This window comes from Chamaea fasciata, unplaced genomic scaffold, assembly GCF_029207755.1.
Source record: "Chamaea fasciata isolate MVZ Bird 193981 ecotype frontalis unplaced genomic scaffold, bChaFas1.0.hap1 SCAF_7, whole genome shotgun sequence".
NCBI classification, from domain to species: Eukaryota; Metazoa; Chordata; class Aves; order Passeriformes; family Sylviidae; genus Chamaea; species Chamaea fasciata.
The window spans coordinates 60342144-60364108 of NW_027094092.1; the positions used below are offsets into that span (position 1 = coordinate 60342144).

The window sequence follows — 21965 nt, forward strand, 5'->3', positions numbered from 1 at the left end:
CCTGTGCTGGGCATGGTGAGGCACCTCCAGTCCTGGGGGCACTTTTAGGTCCCTTGGAAAAAGGCATTGAGGGGCTGGAATGTGTCCAAGGAAGGGAATAGAGCTGGGAAGGGTCTGGAGCACCAGGAAAGGCTGAGGGAGCTGGGAAAGGGGCTGAGCCTGGAGAAAAGGAGACTCAGGGGAAACTTTGTGGCTCTGCAGAACTCCCTGACAAGAGGGGACAGCCGGGGGGGATTTGGCTCTGCTCCCAAGGAACAGAGACAGAACAAGGGGAAACGGCCTCCAGTTGTGCCAGAGAGGGTTTAGTTTGGATATTAGGAAGAATTTCTTCACAGAAAGGCTTGTCAGGCATTGGAATGGTCTGTCCAGGGAGATGTTGGAGTCCCCATCCCTAGAGATGTCCAAGGAAGGACTGGACATGGCACTCAGTGCTCTGCGCTGGGTGACAAGGTGGGGACTCGATGGTCTTGGAGGTCTTTTCCAACCAAAATGATTCCATGATTCTGAAGGGTGTAACTGGCTGGGGGGAACAACCCTGGCCCAGCTGTGATGTGTGTGCGTGGGGACACTGCCCACACAGGGGGGACATTGCACACACAGGGGTGACACTGTACACACAGGGGTGACATTGTACACACAGAGGTGACAGAGGTGCAAGTATCAGCTCCCTGCCCATCCAGGTGTCCCCGAGACAGCAGTATCACTCTACCCTCCTCCCTCCTGGGCATGTTGCAAAAAGAGGGGGGTGTCTCAAAAACAGGTGACCCCACCCCAGTAAGCCAGGGTGTTTCTGGGAGTCTCTCCTTCCCACACCAATCCTCAGCCCATGGGAAAGGGTGCTGGGGGGGGGGGAACTGGAGGTGATCCATGGCTGCCCCTCATCAGTGGGGTGTGTGTTGGGATGGGGAGTTGTCCCACACAGCTGTAAATCCTGGGAACCCTCCCTCATCCTTTGGGGTTGCCAGGTGTTTTATCATACAGATAAAACATTTCAACACCCCCTCCTGCTGATTACCAGGTGTGGATTGGGGGTGGAAGCAACTTTCTCTCACACACACACAAACAAGCACAAGTGAACACCACCTTTTCCAGTTTTGGCGGGGGCATAGAGAAAATTTGGAGGAGTGGGGTCTCTCTCACACAAAGGTCACTGCAGGTGGTTGAGCCTGTGTCCCTGTGCAGTGACAGCAGAAGTGCTGGGGTGTCAGGAACCCCCCCCTTGGCATCAGGATGAGCGCTGGGGGTGTTTGGTGTCCCTCACAAGGCAGCAGGATGAGTTTTGGGGGTATCAGGATGAGTTTTGGGGGTGTCTCACCCCTCCTCCTCAATCCCCCATGGGGCTGTCAGATGTGGTCCCTTGCACACACACACACACAAGGGCACAAAATGTGCTTTAAGAGCATCTGTCACCCTCCTGGGGACACCCCCGTGTCTTGGGGTCATTGGCCATCTCACAGAGGGTTGTGTCAGGAGCCATGAACACCGGCTTGTGTCTGAGGGTGTCACACACAGGGGCACAGGCCACGTCTGAGGGTGTCACACACAGATTTACACACCATGTCTGAGCGTGTCACACTGTATCTGAGCATGTCACACTTGGTGTCATGCTCTGTCACATAGTGTCACATGCTATGTCACATGCTTAGTGTCACACTGTGTCACACACTCTGTGTCACACGCTGTCTCTGTGCCACACTCACAGTGTCACACACTACGTCCCACTCTCTCAGTGTCACATGCCATGTCAGTGTCACACTATGTCACACACTCAGTGTTACACTCAATTGCACACACAGTGTCAGAGGCTGTCACACACTCTCAGTGTCACACACTACGTCCCACACTCAGTGTCACCTGCTGTCTGTGTCACACATGCAGTGTCACACTCTGTGGCACACTCACATTGTCATACACTATGTCCCACACTCAGTGCCACCTGGTGTCTGTGTCACACACTGTCACACTCTGTCACACACTCTCAGTGTCACACTGTCCCACACTTAGTATCACCTGCTGTGTCACACTCAGTGTCACCCACTATGTCCCAGACTCTCAGTGTCACACTGTGTCACACTCTCTCAGTGTCACCCGCTGTCTGTGTCAAACACACAGTGTCACACGCTATGTCCTATATTCTGTGTCACACACTATGTCCCACACTCAGTGTCACACTGTCACACACTCAGTGCCACAGTGTCACACATTATGTCCCACACTCAGTACCACCCGCTGTCCGTGTCACACACGCAGTGTCACTCTGTGTCACACACTATGTCCCAGACTCTCAGTGTCCACTGTGTCACCCACTATGTCCCAGACTCTCAGAGTCACACACAGTGTCACACACTCAGTGCCAAAGTGTCACACACTATGTCCCACACATAGTATCACCTGCTGTGTCACACTCATTGTCACACACTATGTCCCAGACTCAGTGTCACACTCTGTGTCGCACTCTCTCAGTGTCACACATTATGTCCCACACTCAGTGCCACCCGCTGTCCGTGTCAAACACAGTGTCACACGCTATGTCCCATATTCTGTGTCACACACTATGTCCCACACTTGGTGTCACACTCAGTGTCACACACTCAGTGCCACAGTGTCACATTTTATGTCCCACACTCAGTACCACCCGCTGTCCGTGTCACACACGCAGTGTCACTCTGTATCACACACTATGTCCCAGACTCTCAGAGTCACTCAGTGTCACTCAGTGCCAAAGTGTCACACACTATGTCCCAGACTCAGCGTCACCCTATATCCGTGTCACACACGCAGTGTCACACTCTAACACACCGTCCCACACTTAGTGTCACCTGCTGTGTCACAATGTCGCACACTATGTCCCACACTCAGTGTCCCGCCCTCACTGCCACAGTGTCACACACTATGTCCCACATCCTCAGTGTCACGGTGTCACACTCGGCCTCCCTGCCGCTGTCCCCGCCGCGTGTCCGTGTCCGTGTCCGTGTCCGTGTCCGTGTCCGTGTCCGTGTCCCCGGGGCCGCGCCCGCCCCGCCGCCGCTCCGCCCCCGCCCGCGTCGCGCCGCGCGTGACGAAGCGGCGCCGCCCCCGCCCGCTGGTTGCCGGCGGCGGCTGCGGCAGCGCGGCCGGGCCGGGGCAGCGGAGCGGGGCGGGCTCGGGGCGGGGCGAGGCCGGGCGGCCCCGCCGGGCAGGGAGCGCTGCGGCATGGATTACCCCGAGCCCGGCTCGCCGCAGGGCGCTCGGCACCTGCCCGGCCAAGCCGGCGGCTACGGCAGCGGCGGCTACGAGCGGCCGAGCCGCGGCGAGGAGGAGGAAGCGGCGGAGCAGGAGGAGGAGGAGGAGGAGGAGGAGGAGGCGGCTGCCCGCGCCCGCCCGCCCCGCCGCCCTCAGCCGCTCCGCGCCGCGCTCTCCACCTCCTCCTCCGAGGGCGACCCCGAGCCGGCGGCGCCGCCGCGGGAGCGCAGCCTCAGCGACGAGGCCGCCGCCGGCGACTTCGACTCGGCCGAGTCCGGCGCGTCCCTGCGCTACTCGACGGGCACGGGCGGCGAGGGCAGCGAGGGCGAGGGCGCGGGGCTGGGCAGCAGCGACAGCGGCGGCAGCGGCTTCTCGCTGGCGGCCACCGCGCTGCCCGAGAGGCGGCGGCCGGGCGGCGGCCGGCCCCGCTATGAGGTGGTGCGGGAGCTGGGCGCCGAGGAGGTGCGCTGGTTCTACCGCGAGGACCGCAAGACCTGGAAGCCCTTCATCGGCTACGACTCGCTGCGCATCGAGCTGGCGTTCCGCGCCCTGGGCAGCGGCGGCGCGGGGGAGCCGGCGGCCGTGGAGCCGGTGTGCGTGCGGAGCGGGCTCTACGAGGTGGATGTGGCCAGCGCCGAGAGCTACCCCGTCTATTGGAACCGTGAGTGCCGCCGTGCCGGCCCGGGGGGAGGCGGCGGGGGCTGGCCGGGGTGCCCCGTGGTCCCGGCGAGGGCTGCGGGCCATCCCCGGTGCGCACGGAGCCTGCGCTGGGTGACCCCGCCGCGGGGACAGCGGCTGGCACAGCGGGTGACCCTTGCTGCCCCGGCACACGGACCCGGCAGTGTTCCTTTATAAGGGATACGGGGCAAATTATCTAGGGAGAGAGGAGTCGCGGTGCCCATCTCCTGCACGTACCTGAGCGAGGAGGGACTGGGAATTCCCCTTCGCGGCGCTGGGCATCGCACCCTGCCAGAGACACTTGTAAGGGAGAAAAGACTCGGGCATCCCTGAGAGAGGGAACACTGGGCCATCCTCCTCCCCGAGGATGAGCGGTACCCCCGCTCCTCAGGGTGTACTGAGCACAGCAGCCACTTCCAGCCAAAGGGGACTGAGCGTCTTTCCCCTTCTCAGCTCCCCGTGCACACAAACCTGAAGGAGATGACCTGGGGCATGCACGCTTGGCACCAGAAAAGGGAGGTCTGGGCACCTGCTCGTTTCTTGGCATGTGTGGAAGAAAGTGGGAGGGAAGGTGGCTGAGAACCTTCTTATGCTCTGCTTTTCCTAAGCAGAGGGTTGAGTGAGGGTGGATATTTGCCTTCAGCACTCTCCCAGTTCTTTCTCTGCACACATTTCCTTCAGAAGGAGCAGAGTAGAAACATCAGTTGTTTGTCCACTCCTCCCCACAGACATATCTTTGATCCCTCATCTTCAGTGAGGAATGTTGGAAGAGAGGGATGTTCCCTGGCTTCCCCTTTGTGGCCCTTGTCTTCTGCACTAGGAAGATGATGATCTTGTGCTTTATATTTTTCTCATCACCTGCCCTCTTGGGAAGGGCATGAAGTGCGATTTCTCCTCCTTTCTCTTGGAGGAATTGCAACAGGCGTCTCATACATACATAATCCTTAATTCCTACCTTTCCAACAGAGGGAAATTTGTTTCGCTCCCTCCACTTCAAAATGAGGTGGGAATACACCCCCTCTGCCACCCTTCCCCTTGTGTTTGTGTGTCCTTTGCTGGAGGATAGGAGACCTTGTGGAGCAGAAGTGAAAGAGGGGCAGAGACCCCAGCTCCCTGCCCTTTTCCTCTGGTGGGAAGGGCTCCCAGAGTCTTGCTGGACAAGTGAACCCCTGCTTTCCTGAGGCTGACAAGCTGTGCCACTGCTCACCTGCTGGTCCTGAGGGCTTGCTTTCCAACTGCATTCCCTCAAGGACAAAGGAGATGTGGAGTAGAGTGAGCTGCAAAGGAGCTGAGCATGGGCTTGGCAGAGGGGCAGGCAGGTTTTTCTCATTTTGAGCCTCAGGGGAACAGCAGAGCTCTTCCAAAGATGAAAACCAGGGCTTTCTGTTGCTTTCCCTCTTTATTTATCACCCTCTTCACAGGAGGGAGGTCCATAAATGACAGTGCTGTGCGGTACAGTTCACTTTGTGTGACAATTTGTCTTTCAAACCATCACCCCAGCAGACAGACAGTGAGCTCCAGGAGCGAGCAGAGGTCTCAGTCCACATGAGTTCTGAGCTAGAGGAGCCTGGGCACAGCTTCTTGGGCAGAAACTGGAGCTGCTTCTCCCTGTCACCACCCTGAAGCCCCTTGCTGTTGACACCTGCCACACGGTTCCTGGGAAGAGAAGATGCAGGGCATGCCGGGGAGGAGGAAAGTGCTGCCATCCCTGTAAGTGTGGCGTGGGGAGAGAGGGGAAAGGAGCCAGCAGAGCTGCCAGGTGAGGCAGGATTGCTCCTGGTAATGGGAGCAAGGAGCCTGCGCTCGTCAGCAGCTTAAAGGTTTAATTTCTTGACACTGTGCCTTGTCCATTTTGGAAGCTGATTCAGTCTCATTAAGCTCGAGGAGCAGATGTTTCAGATGACAGCATAGGCTGTGCAGAGACCGTTTCTGGTGCTGGGAAGGAGAGATTCCCAGAGGTTAGCACCAGAGGCAGGGGAGAAATAAACTCCTGGGCCTGAGCACACTAATGACGGGGATGATTTCTAGTCCTCAGAAAGCTGATTAAGGGCAGTGCTCAAGTCTTTTCTTATTAGCAGGTCCAGTCCTGGCTGCGATCAACTTTTGGTCTTTCAAAGGTCTTCTGGTGCCTTCAGGTTTAACTTCCTTACTGCAAATTTCCTGGCCTCTATTCCCTACAAGTGCCTTTCTCCAGTTATTCCTGACTGCTGCATCCAGATCTGAGAAAACAGCAAGGTCAAATCCCAGGATTCAGTCTTATCTGTGCCTTTGAAGGCTTTGGTGGAGCCATAGTTCTCATATTATTCCCGTTTGGTAGCATGTGTGTAATTCTGGATGCAAAGGGCGGCTGCTGCCCTGATGTGGAAGTGTCAAACCAGCTCTGAGTAAGGCAGGAGAATCCTCCTCTCTGTCCACACAAGCGTGAGGTATGATGAGTACAACTGACTTCAAATGTGCTGAGGTGCCAGTTGAAGAGTACAGAAACTACTGGCTGGTTTTGCTGACTCATGGTTCAGCTCAGAGCAAAGGTCAAAAGCTTTTCTCTTTGTTATTTTGCCCTTTTTCCTGTATGTGCTGGACTCCAGGGCAGGCTGCTCTCACACAGCCACCACGCTGAGTATTTGGTTCCTCAGCTGACAATTCCTGGGGCATCACAATGCCAGGGAAATGTTGGTTATAGCTTGGCACGTGCAGAAATATTTTTTTTTATATATATCTGCATTTTAAGCTCGCTACGGGATTCGTAGGTAACATCAGGAATATCAGCCTGAGTTACAATTTGAGCAGATTAATTACTGAGAATTTTATCCTTACCTTGTGACCTCTGGGATTTATTTAATTAATGCTGCAGTACCAGCAAGAAATGGTGCAAGAGGATGAAAATTGTTAGTGTAGGCTTTCAGATAAGTCAGTAATTTGGAGCAGGGCTGCTTCTTGTTTTCTGTGGAGATGACAAGTGTGATATTTTATACAAGGGCCTTCTGTTTAAATCTTAGATTGTCCAGCCCTTTTCAGCCCTCCCAGTTGAAGAGGGCTGCTTTACAACCATTTTGCTGTGGAGTTTTCAAAGTCCTGTGTGAGTCTGTTAAATCTGTGGCCCGTGAATTTTTGGGTGACACTCTCCTGTTCTCTGGCTTGTGGGTTTGTCCCATGCAACCACTGTCCTGTCAGGTGTTTGCTCTTTCCAGGCTTTTTTTCTTGGGTACACTGTCAAGTTGCCTGTATTCATTTAAATTACTCCACTCTCAGACAAGGGTTTGCTAAGGTTGGGGGTTTTTTTTTTGGTTTGTTTTTTTTAAATGTATATTATTTCTCTACCTAACAGCTGTTAAAGTCTATTACGTTAAAAGCCTGTTTTTGTACTAAAAAAAAAAAAAAATTTGTTCACTGGAACCATCCCTGAGTGAAGATGTGCTGATATAACAGGTATTTTACTGACTTTAATCTGGAAAAGACCTGTGAATACAGAGTGGACCACTGGGTCTTAAAATGAAGATCTCTCTGCTCAGGCTGGAATTGGGCTCCTTTAAAGAAACATTCTAGCTGCCTTCTTGATCGAGATGCAAATTAAGGGTTTGGAATCAAGAGTTTATCATTGTTTGTGACTTTCATTTGTTTTAGTCTGGTTTTAGCAGTGCTTTTAGTCATTTTACAGCATGCTTAGAACGTTGGTTTTGGTGTGCTGGACGATCTTTGAACTTGGTTGATTCAATTTCCTTTAAATAAAGGACCTTTTGATTAAAGGCTGAAATCCTGAATACTACTTTATGGCATTTTTAATCTCCTGGTATGGAATTCTTTTGCAAATAAAACACAGTTTACTTTGTAAAGGTGAAGCGTTGCTTTCACTATTCAGAATCTTCCTGGGTTCTCCTCTCTGTTTTTACCGTACCATCCTTTCAAAAACATCTCTAACTTAGTTTTTGGCCAGTTCCTTCCTGACCAAAAGCCCTGGAAGTGTTCCAGGCCAGGCTGGACAGGGTTTGGAACAACCTGGGATAGTGGAAGGTGTCCCTGCCTATGAAATGAAATGAGCTTTAAGGTTCTTTCCAACCCAAACCACTCTGGGATTCTGTGACCCGACACACCTAGATGAAATAACTTTTAGATTTGTATTAAATCACATTTGTTTGTGTGTTTGTTCAGGGTTTCTTTGTGGCCTCTCAGCAGGCAGAGCTTGGTGCTTTTGGGATGTTTTCACCTGGCCAGGGTTGAGGTGGCAGCACTTGGGGATGTGTCTGTGAGGGCAGGCTTCTTCCCTGCCCTCAGCTTTTATGTTTTATTTAAGCGTATTTAATCAAAATTCATCTGTTGTCTTTCTCATGTAAATGGGACCAAAATAATTCTCCAGTGGATGGCTCAGCTACAGCAGAGTAGCTGAGGATGGACATGGCTTAGAAAGTTGTGCTCGTCCTTTGATGTGGTCCAGCACTTTTCCTGCTGGATTCAGTCCCCAAGGACGAAGGCAGGAATATTTGGATTACAAGTTGTGGGCTGTTTTCTGCTGTAGCTGTGGCAGCAGGGAATGTTCGTGGGATGAGGAGGATGAGGAGTTCTGCTCTGACTTCATTCAGGCTTCAACATGGGGTGGAGAGTGTTGACATCAAAGGAATAGGATGGGATTTAATTTGGATTAAGGACCGATGACAGGTGAATTTTTGGGAAAAACAGCACTGAAAGCGGAGACCTTGCAGGAGCACAAGGATGTGTAAGAGCTGACACTGTGCCAGTTAGTGAGCAGAAGGCCTAGATGGAAAAAAAAAAAACAAAAAAATCTGCAAAAGAGCAAGAAATTAAAATAAGAAGCCCAAGCAGTTGTCTCAGAGGTGTCTGTAAGGTTGAAAACAGTGAGGGTGAAGGAGTGGTTTGAGTGTTGGCCAGGGAAAAGGTCACTGGTGTGATGTGATGTGTTTTGAGTGGGCTGCGAGTGGCTGGTGTGGAGCTGGAGAGGAGAAACTCCACAGGTAATAAATGTTGTAAATAGCAGGATTAATGAGCACCGGCATGAATGGAACAGAAGTGGAAGTGGGATTCCAGGCAGTGAAATTTACAGTGAAAGAAACTCGATTTTTTTTTTTTCCCCAGAGAAGCTGTGGCTGCCCCGGGATCCCTGGAAGTGTCCAAGGCCGGGTTGGAACGGGCTTGGAGCAAAATGGAACAGTGGGAGGTATCCCCGCCCATGGCAGGGGTGGAACTGGGTGGTCTTCAAGGTCCCTCCCAAACTAAAACATTCTGAGTTTCTGTGAAAATCATACTGGTTTTCTGGTAGGGGAAACCCTACAGGGTTAGAAAAAAATGGAAGGAAAATTCAAACGTGGGGATGAAAGGGTAGAGAATTTGGAGTAGATGGAAGAAAGAAGGGAGTTCAGGAGGACAACACAGAAAAAATAATCCCTCTGGTGGAAAAGGGAGGACTTGAAGCCATCCAAGGGCATAATAACCTTTGCTGTCATCTTGTTCATTAGTGGCAGGTCTGAGGTGTGCACTGAGGCAATCTTGCTCTTCTTTATTTTGGAGGCTATTCCAGGAACCTGTTGTTCCAGCTGATGGTCCGTGCTGGTGGAGCTGGGGAGCACAGCTGGGTTTTCAGGAGAGGGGTGTGAGGGTGGGATTGTGCAAGAGGCCCGTGGCTGGGGTTGGGCTGGGAGCACACATTCATTTTTAGAAGATGCTCACGTGTTGGTCATGGGGCACAGGAGTTGTTCTTTTGTGGTTTTAAAAAAATGCAGCTCTCCCAGTGGGGGAAAAGAGCTGATAAGGGGCAAACTCAGTGGTGCCAGCGGTGGAAGTGCTTTGGACCACTAGGATTCAAGTCTAGTGAGCTGTTTTAATGGGTAAAAATTCAATAAAAATACAATTCTAAGTTTAAAACTGCGGCCCATTTCATGTTTTGACAGTCCAAGGTGGGTTTTTTTATAATGAGTGCTTCCTGCATGTAAAGTGAGTTTTAGGATTTTGGCTTGGACCATCAGGTCTGTGAGACGAGCAGTTGTGGATATGGTAATTAAACTGTTACCTTAAACCAGGAAAATCCTTCCTGAAAAACTCAGGTCCTGGAGCCAGGCTGGGAAAGCTGAGGGTGCTCACCTGGAGAAGAGAAGCTCCAGGGAGAGCTCAGAGCCCCTTGCAGGGCTTAAAGGGGCTCCAGGAGAGCTGGAGAGGGACTGGGGACAAGGGATGGAGGGACAGGACACAGGGCATGGCTTCAAATTGGAAAAAGGGAGATTTGGGTGGGATATATGGAAGGCATTCCTGGCTATGAGGATGGGGGAGACCCTGGCACAGGGTGTCCAGAGAAGCTGTGGCTGCCCCTGGATCCCTGGAAGGGTCCAAGACCAAAGTTGGACGGGGTTTGGAGCAGCCTTGGATAGGGGCAGGTGTCCCTGCCCACGGCAGGGGGTGGAACTGGATGATCTCGAATTTCCCTCCCAACCCAAACCATTCTGGGATTGTGTGTTTTAGGATGATTTACAGTGTTGGTGACTTGGAGCACATTGATCACTTTTTGTGAGGTTTCTTCTGGTTTGACTGGAATCAGCCCCAAAGAGCAGCCTTTCATTCCTGATTGCTCAATTCACAGCGTAAATGGATTAAAAACAGTTCAGGGAAAACCTGTTTTAGGCTGTTGCTGGAATATTTCGGGTAGTCTTGGTAAATCAGAAGCAATTCCATATTTGCAGCAGAGCAAAACACCTATTCCTGCCTCTGGGATCCAGCACTGGAGCAAACACTGAGGCTCACAGGTTTAGCTGCTCTGGAAAAAAAATTTCACCTGTCCCAGAACGTGCAGAGTTCTCCATGAGACTCAAATGTAACTTACACCTGGAATTTAGAAATTGCTTCAGTGAAGCGACTGAGACTTACTGGGTGAAGCAGCAAAAGGATGATTTTTACTGCTCAGTGAATGAAACCTCTTTTCAGGTCACTCGCAGGCTCCAAGTTTGTGTCGCCCTGAAGTTTCCTGAGGCTGAGGCTTCACCCTTGTGTTCCTCTGCAGGACCTGTTCCTTTTGGAAGAGCAGGACAGGTCACACGTGTTTGTGGTTGAACAAAGGGAGGTCACCAGCTGGGATCAAACGAGTGGTTCCATTTATTTAAAAGTCAGTCACCTGCTGTGTTCTGAAATAACATGAGGGAGAGCTAGAAAGGTGTGCAATGTTAAGCTTTTTTTTTTTTTTTAAAGAAAAAAGGTCAAGTGTTTTATGTTAGGTAGCAAACATGAAATAATGCAATTTTAGTTTGGGGCTATTTTATTGCAACACCAGCACTCTCACAGACAAGAATTTCTTCCACAGATCTAAACAAAATTCCAGTTCTTTCAGTTTGAGCTCATATCTCCTTATCCTGTCACTAAAATTCCTGATGAAATATACCCAGGCGTGATATAAGAGGAATGGATAACAAAATTTTTAAAAATTCAAAAAATTTTTAAAAATTCTCTAACATCTAATATATTCCTTGATGTCATTCTGGAATATATTTTTATATATTTATTTATTCATATTTATATAGATAGGCACTGCCACGGGTCGCCCAGAGAAGTGTGGATGCCCCATCCCTGGAAGTGTTTCAGGCCAGGCCCTTGGTAAATGTATGAGCACCTCATTATTTAACTCACTTTCAGTTTTAGGTGTCCCATTTGTGGCCTCAGAGTTGCCTTCAGCTTGTGCAGATGTTATTCTCACGTGCTGCAAATCGTTTGCCACTGTAGTAAGAAGGAAATCAAATTGAAGGAAGTGTTACAACACCGAAAAGCAGGAATCTGAAATTACTGCACTGAAAAGCATCTCGACCTGGCGGTGTTTTATAAGCTTGTGTTTCTTGCCCGACTTCTTGGCTTTGGCCTTGGAGAGCTGGGAATTGTCAATTTGAGCGAAACACCAGCTTTAATTGAAGTTTCTGAGCCTCTGAATATTCTATGAACCTTTTAGATCTCATTTGTGGGTAAATCAACATGAGTGTCTTGGGACTAATGGCTGCAGAGTGCCAGGAGTGCCTGGACTTGGCCAGCAGTTGAGTTCTTATCTCTGTGTTTTCTTAAGTTTTCTCACACTTTCGTGCTCCTCAATCAAGGCAAGGTGAAAAGGGGTTGTTTGAGCTGTGCAAAATTGGAATTTAAGGCTGTGCCCTGACCAGCAGTGTGGTGGCAGGAAATGAATGATGGAATTGATGTGTTAATAAGGGAAATGAAGGCAGATTCTGCTCAGTTGTGACTTTGTTGTGATGGATTAGGCAGGTTTTTGTCCCCATTTATATTAGATGTGATCACACAGTTGTAAAGACCTTCTTGAAGGAGGAGTAGCTGGGTTACACACATCCACCACACATGCATGAAGTAGTTTATATGTTTCATATAGTTTTTATTTTAACATAATTCTCGTTATTCAGAGGATTTTTGGTGATTATCATAATGCAAATCACTCATGTCCTTATCGCACCATTAATTATAGCACTTGTATTCTTTTATTCTTTGGATTTTCAGGGGGAAGAAAAGACCCGTTTGTGCAAAAAATAAATAAATCCTTTGTTGCAGAGTAAATCTCTTAAACTGATTTTCCCTAAAAGTGGTAAAATACGTGTGACTAATTAAAATGAAGTGGTTTTCATCGACTTTTAATCGCCACCATTCAGATTTATTTAGAAATTCTTTTATAAATAAACCATGGTAGAGTGTATAACCAGTCAAATATGTTGATGTCTTTCAGTCTGAAGCACTGCCAGCTGCAGATTATATGGTGTAAGACTTAAGGCAGTAAAGAAATCAAGGCAAATCCTTTCCTAGGGATTGAGATTGCAGGGATAAGGATAAATAACGCTTCATTTATAGATTGGGAATTCTGTTTTGACAAAAAAAATAAATGAAATTACAACATGGTGTAATTCCAGTGTCTTTAACTCTTCCATAAAACAAAAGTAGCTGAAAAAATGTCGTTTAAGCTGTCTGAAATACTTGAGTATGCAAGACATGAATGAATTTATTGAAGGTGGAGAAGTGAGCGCTAAAAAAAATTGGTGAAATTGGGTGCTGAAATGGCAATTTGGGTTCATCATTTTTAAATGCTCTTTACTGTCACAAGTGTGCATCAAGTCTTGTGGATTAAACATGGGAGTTTTTCAGTGACAGCCCCCCGTGCAGGATTAAACAGAGGAGCTGTGGTTAGGAACCTCCTTCCCAAAGTCACAGGTTTTACTGAGAAATCTCATGTGTGAAATGATTTCCCCACCCCCATCCAGAGTATTCCAGGGAATTCCCACTGATGCACTTCCCCTGTCTTCATGAACCGAAGTGTCACTTGCTTTTGGAGCTGGTCACCTTTACAATTTGGTTGTCATAGAACTGGAGGTTGTCAGAGAGTCATGGGATGGTTTGGGTTGGAAAGAACCTTAAAGATCATCCCATTCCACCCCTGCCGTGGGCAGGGACACCTTCCACTAGCCCAGGCTGCTCCAAGCCCTGTCCAACCTGGCCTTGGACACTTCCAAGGGATCCAGGGGCAGCCACAGCTTCTCTGGGCACCCTGTGCCAGGGCCCCCCCACCCTCCCAGATGAGAATTTCTCCCTGATATTCCCTCCTAATCTCCCCTCTTTTAGTTTAAAACCATTCCCTGTGTCCTGTCCCTCCATCCCTTGTCCCCAGTCCCTCCCCAGCTCTCCTGGAGCCCCTTTCGGCCCTGCAAGGGGCTTTGAGGTTTCCCTGGATCCTCTCCAGGTGAGCATCCCCAGCCTGCCTCCACAGGCAATGCTTTTGTGCGCTCTGTGATCACAGATTTGATTATCTCGGTGCTGCAGGGCCAGGTTCAGTTCTCGGAGAGCCAGACCGTGCTGCTGATGGCAGGAAATGTCGTTCTCTGGCTTCCTCTTCCTTCCTGGTGGTTTTCTCTTGAGGTTTCCCTGTAGCTCGGTGTTCAAACCTGCCCCCTCAGCATTGTGATGGGGAATAAAAGCGGTTTGTGGTCCAGGCTGGTTTGGCTGCTCTAAGAGTGTGCAACTGTTGAAAGGAGGGAATGGGAGGGGGGGGAAAAGGCAATTTTTTGGTTTCCTCCAAGATCCCACAGAGCTGGAAAACAGGATTGCCTCACTCAGGTTTTTCAAACCTCCATCGTTGTCTTTAGATCTGAAAATAATTTATATTTATAAAGGGTGAAAATATTTGTATTTATATTTATGAACACCCTTTTCAGAGCTAGATCTATTAATTTATTCCCAAGCTCAACTGTTCTGCAGAGGTTTTACCTTAAATTTTTACTTATTTCCAACAGTTTTTCCTGGCTGAGCCTTTCTGGGAAGGACTCAAGTCGTGTTTGAGAGCTGCTGTTGAGTGCTATAGACTGCTCTTGTAAGGAACCACTCTGGGAAAGTTTCTCTCAGACAAAAAGAGCCTGAAAATGTTTATTTTAATACTTGATGGTTCGAATTTTAGAAATCTGTCGGTGGACATTCCCATGTGAAAAAACTCGAAGCCTTTCAAAACTGAAAAAGGGGTGTCTTGTATTCATTTAGTTTGGAGTACAAAGTAGTATTCACATGATTATTATTTAAAAAAAAAACATATCTCTGCCAGTGGATTCAGTGAATGGAGCCTCACCAGGCTGCTTGGTCAAGAAATTAAGGAATTGCTCCCAGATTTTCCCAGTGAGGATTAACATCTGACGTAGCCCTGTCATTGCTGCAGCCACAATGGGAGCTTTTATCTCCCTTCACATTTCATGTCTTCCTGCAGACAGAGCTTTGTTTGGGAGGGCAGCATCTGTGTGCCTTGGATGGGCTGGAAAATGGGGATTTCTGGCAGGTGTAAAATGTCTGGGAACACGGCAGGGGTTAAGGGAAGAGGCCGCTGTGTGTGGTGGCACCGCCGTGGTTAACTCTCAGTTCATGAACACTGAATCCTCGTCTTTCACCCTCCATTGATGGGATGTAGACTCCAAATTAGTCTAAATTTTCATTAAATAATCAAATTTTCTGCCTAACTTGCAGGCACTGTTGACGTCTGCATTTTACTGAGCCAACTCAGAACTTTGGTTTTTCTGATATTTCCGAGGATTAATTTTCCTTACACAACCACACCCTTGGAAGACTCCCAACCTCTCTATTCCAGCTGGTGGATCATGAGCACCCACAGCATCAGGAATTCAGCACACAACCATTGGCTCCTACCTGGAGCAGCTATTTTAGGAGGGCACACTCAGCAGTTCTGAGTGGCAGAACTGGGTCTTGCACTACTTCTGCGTTTTGGTCGGGCCGCAGGACCCGAGCTGTCTGTGTTCCACAGGGGCAGAGCTGAGCGTGCAGGGGGGTGGGAGAGCTTCAGTGAGGGGCTGGCGAGGGGAGAACCAGCACTTCCAGTGCCTGGGAAAGAAACTGGGATCTGTGGGAAGCTGGGATGAGGGAGCTGGCGATGCTCTGAGCAGTTCTTTTGGGCAGTTGTCGTGCCAGGTGTGCACAGAGGTGTTCTGCGGGATTCCCACTCAGGGAGGGCCGAGTGAGGGGAGTTCAGTGGGGATCTGGTTATCTGCTTTATTCCCTGCCATGAATTTTCCTGCTATTCACCTTTCTTTGTGGCAGTACCAGTGTCAAGGTGCCATCACCCACCTGTGTGCCCTCTTTCTGCCACAAAGGTGACAGCTGATAGTCACTTCTGGGGATGTAGAAACGGTGTTTTCCTCCAAATCTGTTACAGCAAAGGTTTCAGATCTGGCTTGGGAGTCTTTGGAGTGTTACTTGCCCCGTGGGGAGATTATTTCGAGGCGATTTTCCTTTTATTTCCGTGGCTTGTACGTTCAGTGGAATGAGGGATGAGCAATTCAGAGTAGTTTAGAGGTTCTGAGTAAATTGTGGAGGTGTTTGCAATTCTCTGTCACATTCTCATCTGCCAGCAGCTGGTGTGGAAATGACTTTTGGGCGCAGCAAGCACTTGTGGTGTGTCTGTAGTGGAGGGCAGCACAGAACCAGGAGTTTTTGTGACCTGAGCCACTGCTGGTGCTCACAGAGCACTGGAACCAGGCTGAAAACCACTGTCTGTGGCTGGGTCACCTCACCCAGCTCTGGTGACAGACCAAAGAGATCCCTTCTGTGCTCAGAAACTCTGAAATCTATTGTTTCATGTTTAATTTTCACCTGAATTCCATTTACTGCGTTTTTACATCTAGTGTTTCTTGTCCAATTCGTCCCTACCAGCTTTTTTCCCATCTCCAGGTGAGAACAGATCTTGGAGCAGTGAAGTCTATTTTCCCCCTCCCCTCCCCATCTTCTTTGTTTTTAAGCTTTTTTTTTTGTGGTTGAGTTCTTATTTGCTTTGTAGAGCTAAACCTTTGTGGTCAGTATAACACACAGGGGATATTTGCTTTTGGCTGAGTCAGTCTGTACATACACACACACACACACAAAAATAAATATATTTATAAAAATATACATGTACACTCCCAGTGTGCACTGGAGGTCACTGGTCCCACTGCTCTGTGCTCTCAGCAGACCCAAATCTGTGTTAATCCCATGAAAACTTGGATTCCTCTGCTTGATTTTCCAGATGCGGGAGGAGAAATTCAAAGCTCAGTTACAACAGGTGTCACTGTCCCAGCTTGTTTGCAGGGATGGGTATAAGAGGGGAATTTTTGCCCCCTGCAGTTAGTGTGGGCAACAATTAAACACAGTTGGATGCAGAATAAGCAACAAGTTGTGTATTTTTTTAAGAGATTTCTCTTTTGCCACGTGCACAGCAAATGCTGAGCCCCCACTTTCCTCGTTTGGAGAAGCGAAACCAAAATGAGAAGGGCAGTAACCAAAACCTGCCCTCAGTAAAACATTGATTTCAATTTAAAAAAACCCAAAACCTTGCATTTTTAAATACCACCATTTATGCTAATTGATGTGTAATTTGGATTGTTGGAAGTGCCCTGGAAATGTCCAAGGCCAGGTTGGACATTGGGGCTTGGAGCAACCTGAGCTAGTGGAAGGTGTCCACCTTCAGGTCTGCAGATCGCACTGCATTTCCTGCTCTCAGTTTGTGATTTGTTGCAATTTAAAAAATCCTCGTTTTTTGTTTGTTTTTTGTTGTTTTTTTTTTTAGAAACTGAAAAGATCCCTGTAATGCGTGGACAGTGGTTTATTGATGGCACTTGGCAACCTCTGGAAGAGGAGGAAAGTAACTTAATAGAACAGGAGCATCTCAACCGCTTCAAAGGCCAGCAGCTGCAGGAGAGCTTTGATATGGAAATATCCAAACCTGTTGATGGGAAGGAGGGTAAGATTGTTTAGATCACTATAATACATTTTTTTGGACGCTTGGGGTCTGCTTTTCCTAAGTAAGAACGCGATCTGCCTTGGTTTTTCATCCTGTAAATTGGGGGACATCAGTTTGTTCTCCCATTTTCCAGTGTAGGATTTCCTGCTGCAGCACGTTTGGGGGTTGCTGTAAAAATTATAGTCACGGAGAAACATCTTGTTCCCATTGTGTTTCATATCTTTTAATTGTGTCTGAAATCTCATTTCAAACTAAAATCTCTTGATGGGACAAGAGGAGTCAGTGTCCAAAGGCAAACTGGCTGATAGCTGTCTGGCCAGCATCCCTAACTCTGCCCTAAAGGGAGTAGGATCATTTTTACAAATCACATTCCATTTTCCATTTTGATTCAGGCTGGATTTATTAGTTTTCAGCTGCAGTAAATCTCGGGCATTCATTCTGTGGGGGAAGTCCTGACATTTTAATGAGCAGGCTGAGGATGTTCAGGTAGTGTTGCTGGAAATCTTGGTCTGCTGCATGGAACATTTTTGAGAACAGATTTCTGAAATCACTGGTGTGTTACTTAATGCACACAGAGCAGCTATTGCACAGCAAAAATTCACTCTTTTTGCCCTTCACACTTTGGGATGTTGCTTGAACAATCTACAAACCACAAGCTGCAAGTACAGAGGGCCCTCAAGATATTTTAGTAGGGATTTGGCTGTGTTATTCTTTTATTTCTTTAAAGAAACTTTATTTTTTAAAGTGCAGCTGTGTGCAAAGCAGTTCCACAGTGTAGGAATGGCTGCTGTGGCCAAGAGTTCTTATGTGTGATCTGCACGACCACACAAGTAAAACCTTGTCAATAAATTGGAAGCACAGTGATACTCAGGGTAATTCTGTAATTACTGTAAGGAAAACCAAAGTGACATTTGTTGATTTAGGGAGTTTTTTCAGCATTACAGAGTGTTTCTAACTCCCCTTTAAAACCAGTGAGGAGGTTATGAATATTTTTTTCCCCTATTCATACTACTTTAAAAGATCTTTTCACCTGGCCAAGGCTGCAGAACAATCTTCTGCTTCAACAGCTCTGTCAGAAAGGTGCATGAAGTGGTGTGACCCCTGAGCCACAGCACTGTGCCTGTACAAACATCCTCCTGCAAGGCACTTTCACCTGTATTTTCTGATTTATTGTCCCACAGGCACAAAGCTCGGGGTTGTTAGTGGCAGGGATTTATGCTTTTTACATGGAAAGCAAATCTTTGTGGTTCCTGAGTGCTCCCAGCCTTTGGGAGTTAAATTTTTGAAGGAAGGAAGGATGACTTCAGCGGTACTTAGATTCTCCTTATGGAGCAAATAGGAGAGATCAGGGTTGGGTTTCTTTTCAGATGAAGTCTGGACTATGGAACAGAAATTTTCAGATTTGATGTTGCATGGACTGGGGAGAGTGATAAGAAAGATACGACCACGAATATTTATAAAAATGTAAAAGAAAAAGAAACTCCAAATTCAGGCGCCAGTGCCTTTTCTGAAACCAAAGTTAAAAAAGAAAAAAGGGAAAAAAAAAAAAGGAAAAAAAAAAAAAAAAAAACCAACAAAATAAAATAAAAAAAGCAAAAAACCTACGGGGGGGGGGGGGGGGGGGAACAAACAAAAAACAAGCAGTGGAATATCTGTCAAGTCACCAGTAGTTTTCAGCAGGGTTTTTTGGTTGCACTAGGAGACTTGCAGGACAATCACAGCTGGCAGTGTGTGAAAAGTGGTTTTGTCATTCTAATTTGCCTCTCAAAACCTCTTGGATCCTCTGGCATCCACAAATGCCATCTGCAGCGGCACTGGGAGAAGCTCTGCAAGTTGCATTATTGCTGATGAAGTCAACATAATTAGCTGAATTCAGTTTATAAATTCCTTAAATGCTCCAATTTGTCGTAATTGCATCCTGTGTGAAACAGTTTTTGGTGCCATCAAGGTTTACAGGTACCTGTTATTTATGATCATTGAAAGTTGAAATAAATCTGTAAATATCCATTGGGATGCAAAGTGACTGTTCCCAGTGCTGTGATAAAGCCTTGTGAGGGATGAAAAACTGGCTGTGTCCTCTGATTCCTCAGCAAAATTAATACAAGCTGCTGTAACAGTCCCTTTGTACCAAGAATTACCGCAGTGATTAAATTTATTAATTCTGCTCCTGGGTTGCAGCGTGTTAACAAGGAAATAACCAAGCTTCATCCAGGGCTTTTGGAGGTGATAGGAGGGATAAATGGCCCATTATTAAACTCTTAATCCAAGCAAACCTTCCCCTGAAAGTGCAGAATTATTCAGGTAAAGGGTCTCCAGCCTGTAGCCTAAAAATAACATCCTGGCCATGCTGATGTGTTGTGTTTTTTGGGAGCACAATGAGCCTTAAATGCAGAAGGGAACAGAAAGCACAGATGATAGTGAATGATTCTCCAAGCTCTGTTTTCCGTGGGGCAGCTTGGAGATCGCTCCTTTGCTGAGCAAACTGGAGCTGCATTTTGATTTTCGTCCTTACAAAGTGAATTTTGTGCCTTGCAGAAGGAGCTTGGTTTATGATGCCTGATGCCAGTGACGACTCTGGGTGCCTGATCCCCTTCAGTGCATCAGATAAATTATCATTATAATGGCAGGATGCAGAAATGGGGCATTTTATGATCCAAAGGTGCTTGGCCAGCAGGTTAAGGGAGGAGATTGTCACCCTATGCTCTGATGAGACCCCTCTGGAATTCTGTGTCCAGCTCTGGAGCCAGGCTGGGAGAGCTGGGGGTGCTCACCTGGAGAGGAGAAGGCTCCAGGGAGAGCTCAGAGCCCCTTCCAGGACCTAAAGGGACTTCAGGAGAGCTGGAGAGGGACACCAATATAGCAGTGACTGAGCTTAAAATTTACATAATGACAGGAGATTAAGAAAGTGCCTTTTCTTCATACTTAGACAGACAATGAGGTCAGAACCTATCTGAAGTAGCCCATCAAAGGAGCAGCATTATCCAGAGATTTCTGACCTACCCAGAGATTTCTGGCATTCCCAGGCTGTTGTCAGATAAAACAAGGCCAGCTGAGTTCCTGTCGTCCATTGCTCCCTGGCCTTTTTCGGGTATATTCGTTCAGTGATGATCAAGTGACACCGAAAGCTTTATTTATGTGATAGGAAGGTAGGAACAGATAGAGTTCTTTGTATTTGCGCAGAGAGGTGCTCAAAATGCAGCTGGAAGTCACCCAAGCAACCTGCTTCAAACCTGAAATTGGAGCTGACTTTGAAGTTGATCCTGATCTCTGGAGAGGATTGGAACAGATGAACCCCAGCAGTTCCTCTGTCAGGAGATACTCTGTGATCAAGTCTGTGATTCCATGATAGAAATACAGGGAAAAAAATCCTAATATAAATAATATATAGAATAAATAGAATTATATAAATAAATAGAATTAATGTTTCAACACATTGATTTTGAGACAGCAGAACTCTATTTTTTTTTTCTTACAGAATTCAGTATGTGGTCAAGGCCACAAAGCCTCTAAAAATTGCATTTGGAAGAGATGATTTTTTTTTTCCTTAGCTTTCAAATAGTATTTTCTCACTGTCTAAAAAGTTCATACAGGTTTTTTGGCACAGCTGAGTTAACCTTTAGATGGGAAACTGCCGTTCAAAGAATTGGAGAGTTGTGCAGGTCAGGAGGGATCTCTGGGGATGCTCAGATCCAACCTCTCTGCTCAGAGCCACGGATCTGATGAGAGCAGGTTGCTCAGGATGTTTCCTGTGGGATTTGCAGTATGTTCAAACAGCCTCTCTGGGCAGCCAGTTCAGTATTTTACCACCCTGACCATGAAAAAGCAATTTTTCTTCTACTTTCCTTGAGTTTCCTGTGTTAATTCTTCCTGAGGGTTACGTCCCCGAGCCAGTAGAATATTGTCAATTAAATTATTCCATGGAATCCCAAGTGCTGTAGCTCCGAGCCCGATTTTCCTCCCCCCCTAGAGAAGTGATGTGCAACAATAAATACATTTAATTTGCACCTGTACTGAGGCATCTGCTGACAGAGCTGTTGGGATGACTGTGGCAGGTGACAAAAGTGTGGAATGTCACTCACTTTACTGCATCAGGAAGTGCTGAGGCCTGGGGCCTTGCAGGACGGGGCAACAGGAGGAGATTTGTCTAATCTAACTTTTAACCGTCCCCTTACACTCTTTGGGGGGGAAAAAAAGAGTGAAAAAATTGAGTTTAGGACCTGACACTTCTGCTACAAAATCTGGTGGTTTTTAAAAATATATACGTTCTAGTTCTTTCTAGAAAATGTGACTTCTTTCTTTTCTTTTTTTCCTGAAAATGGTGATACTAATGAAAAAAAAAAAATGACACCCCTTTTAAAAATTTTACTTTGAAGCTCAGTGTTTTTACTTTTAGTTCTCTACTACCTCCCTCCCTTCTCCCTCCCTTCTTTGTTCAAATGGAGAGGATATAAGGAGAAATCAGATGCTGCATGTCTTAAGCGAAAGCATTCCCAAGGTACAGTAATTGGAGATTTCTTTTTTTTTTTTTTTTTTCTTTTTTTTGGTAGTGCTCCTGGCTTAGGAAACTTGAAATTCTAGTTTGCTTGTCTCAGTTAAATGTTAGATTTACATGCTTCCGTTTTTTGAGCTGTATCCATGCCATTTCCTTCCAAGGGGAAGGAAAAAGCATCCTAAAGCTTAGAGGAAAAGTAGAAGCGTTGTGAGTCCTAGAGAGAAGTAGATGCTCATAGTGTCACGCAGTAATTCTTATTAGAATTGTTTGTGACTGGTGTGAACTGCAAACATTTGTTTCTTGCACTCTTTGTGTGTGGTTTGGCTTTTTCAGTAA

The 21965-nt window shown here is 47.4% G+C and overlaps 1 protein-coding gene across 2 annotated transcripts in view; it reads left to right on the forward strand.

Moving 5' to 3' along the window:
- The first annotated feature begins 3183 nt into the window (after window positions 1-3183).
- The window catches only part of DDHD1 (DDHD domain containing 1), a 61588-nt gene continuing 42806 nt past the window's right edge, over window positions 3184-21965 (forward strand). For both annotated transcript variants that reach the window (XM_066189119.1, XM_066189120.1), the window contains exons 1-2: window positions 3184-3883; window positions 16964-17137. In XM_066189119.1, coding sequence (XP_066045216.1) covers window positions 3193-3883; window positions 16964-17137 — 865 coding nt within the window. In that variant the 5' untranslated portion in view covers window positions 3184-3192. The remainder of the gene's footprint in view (window positions 3884-16963; window positions 17138-21965) is intronic.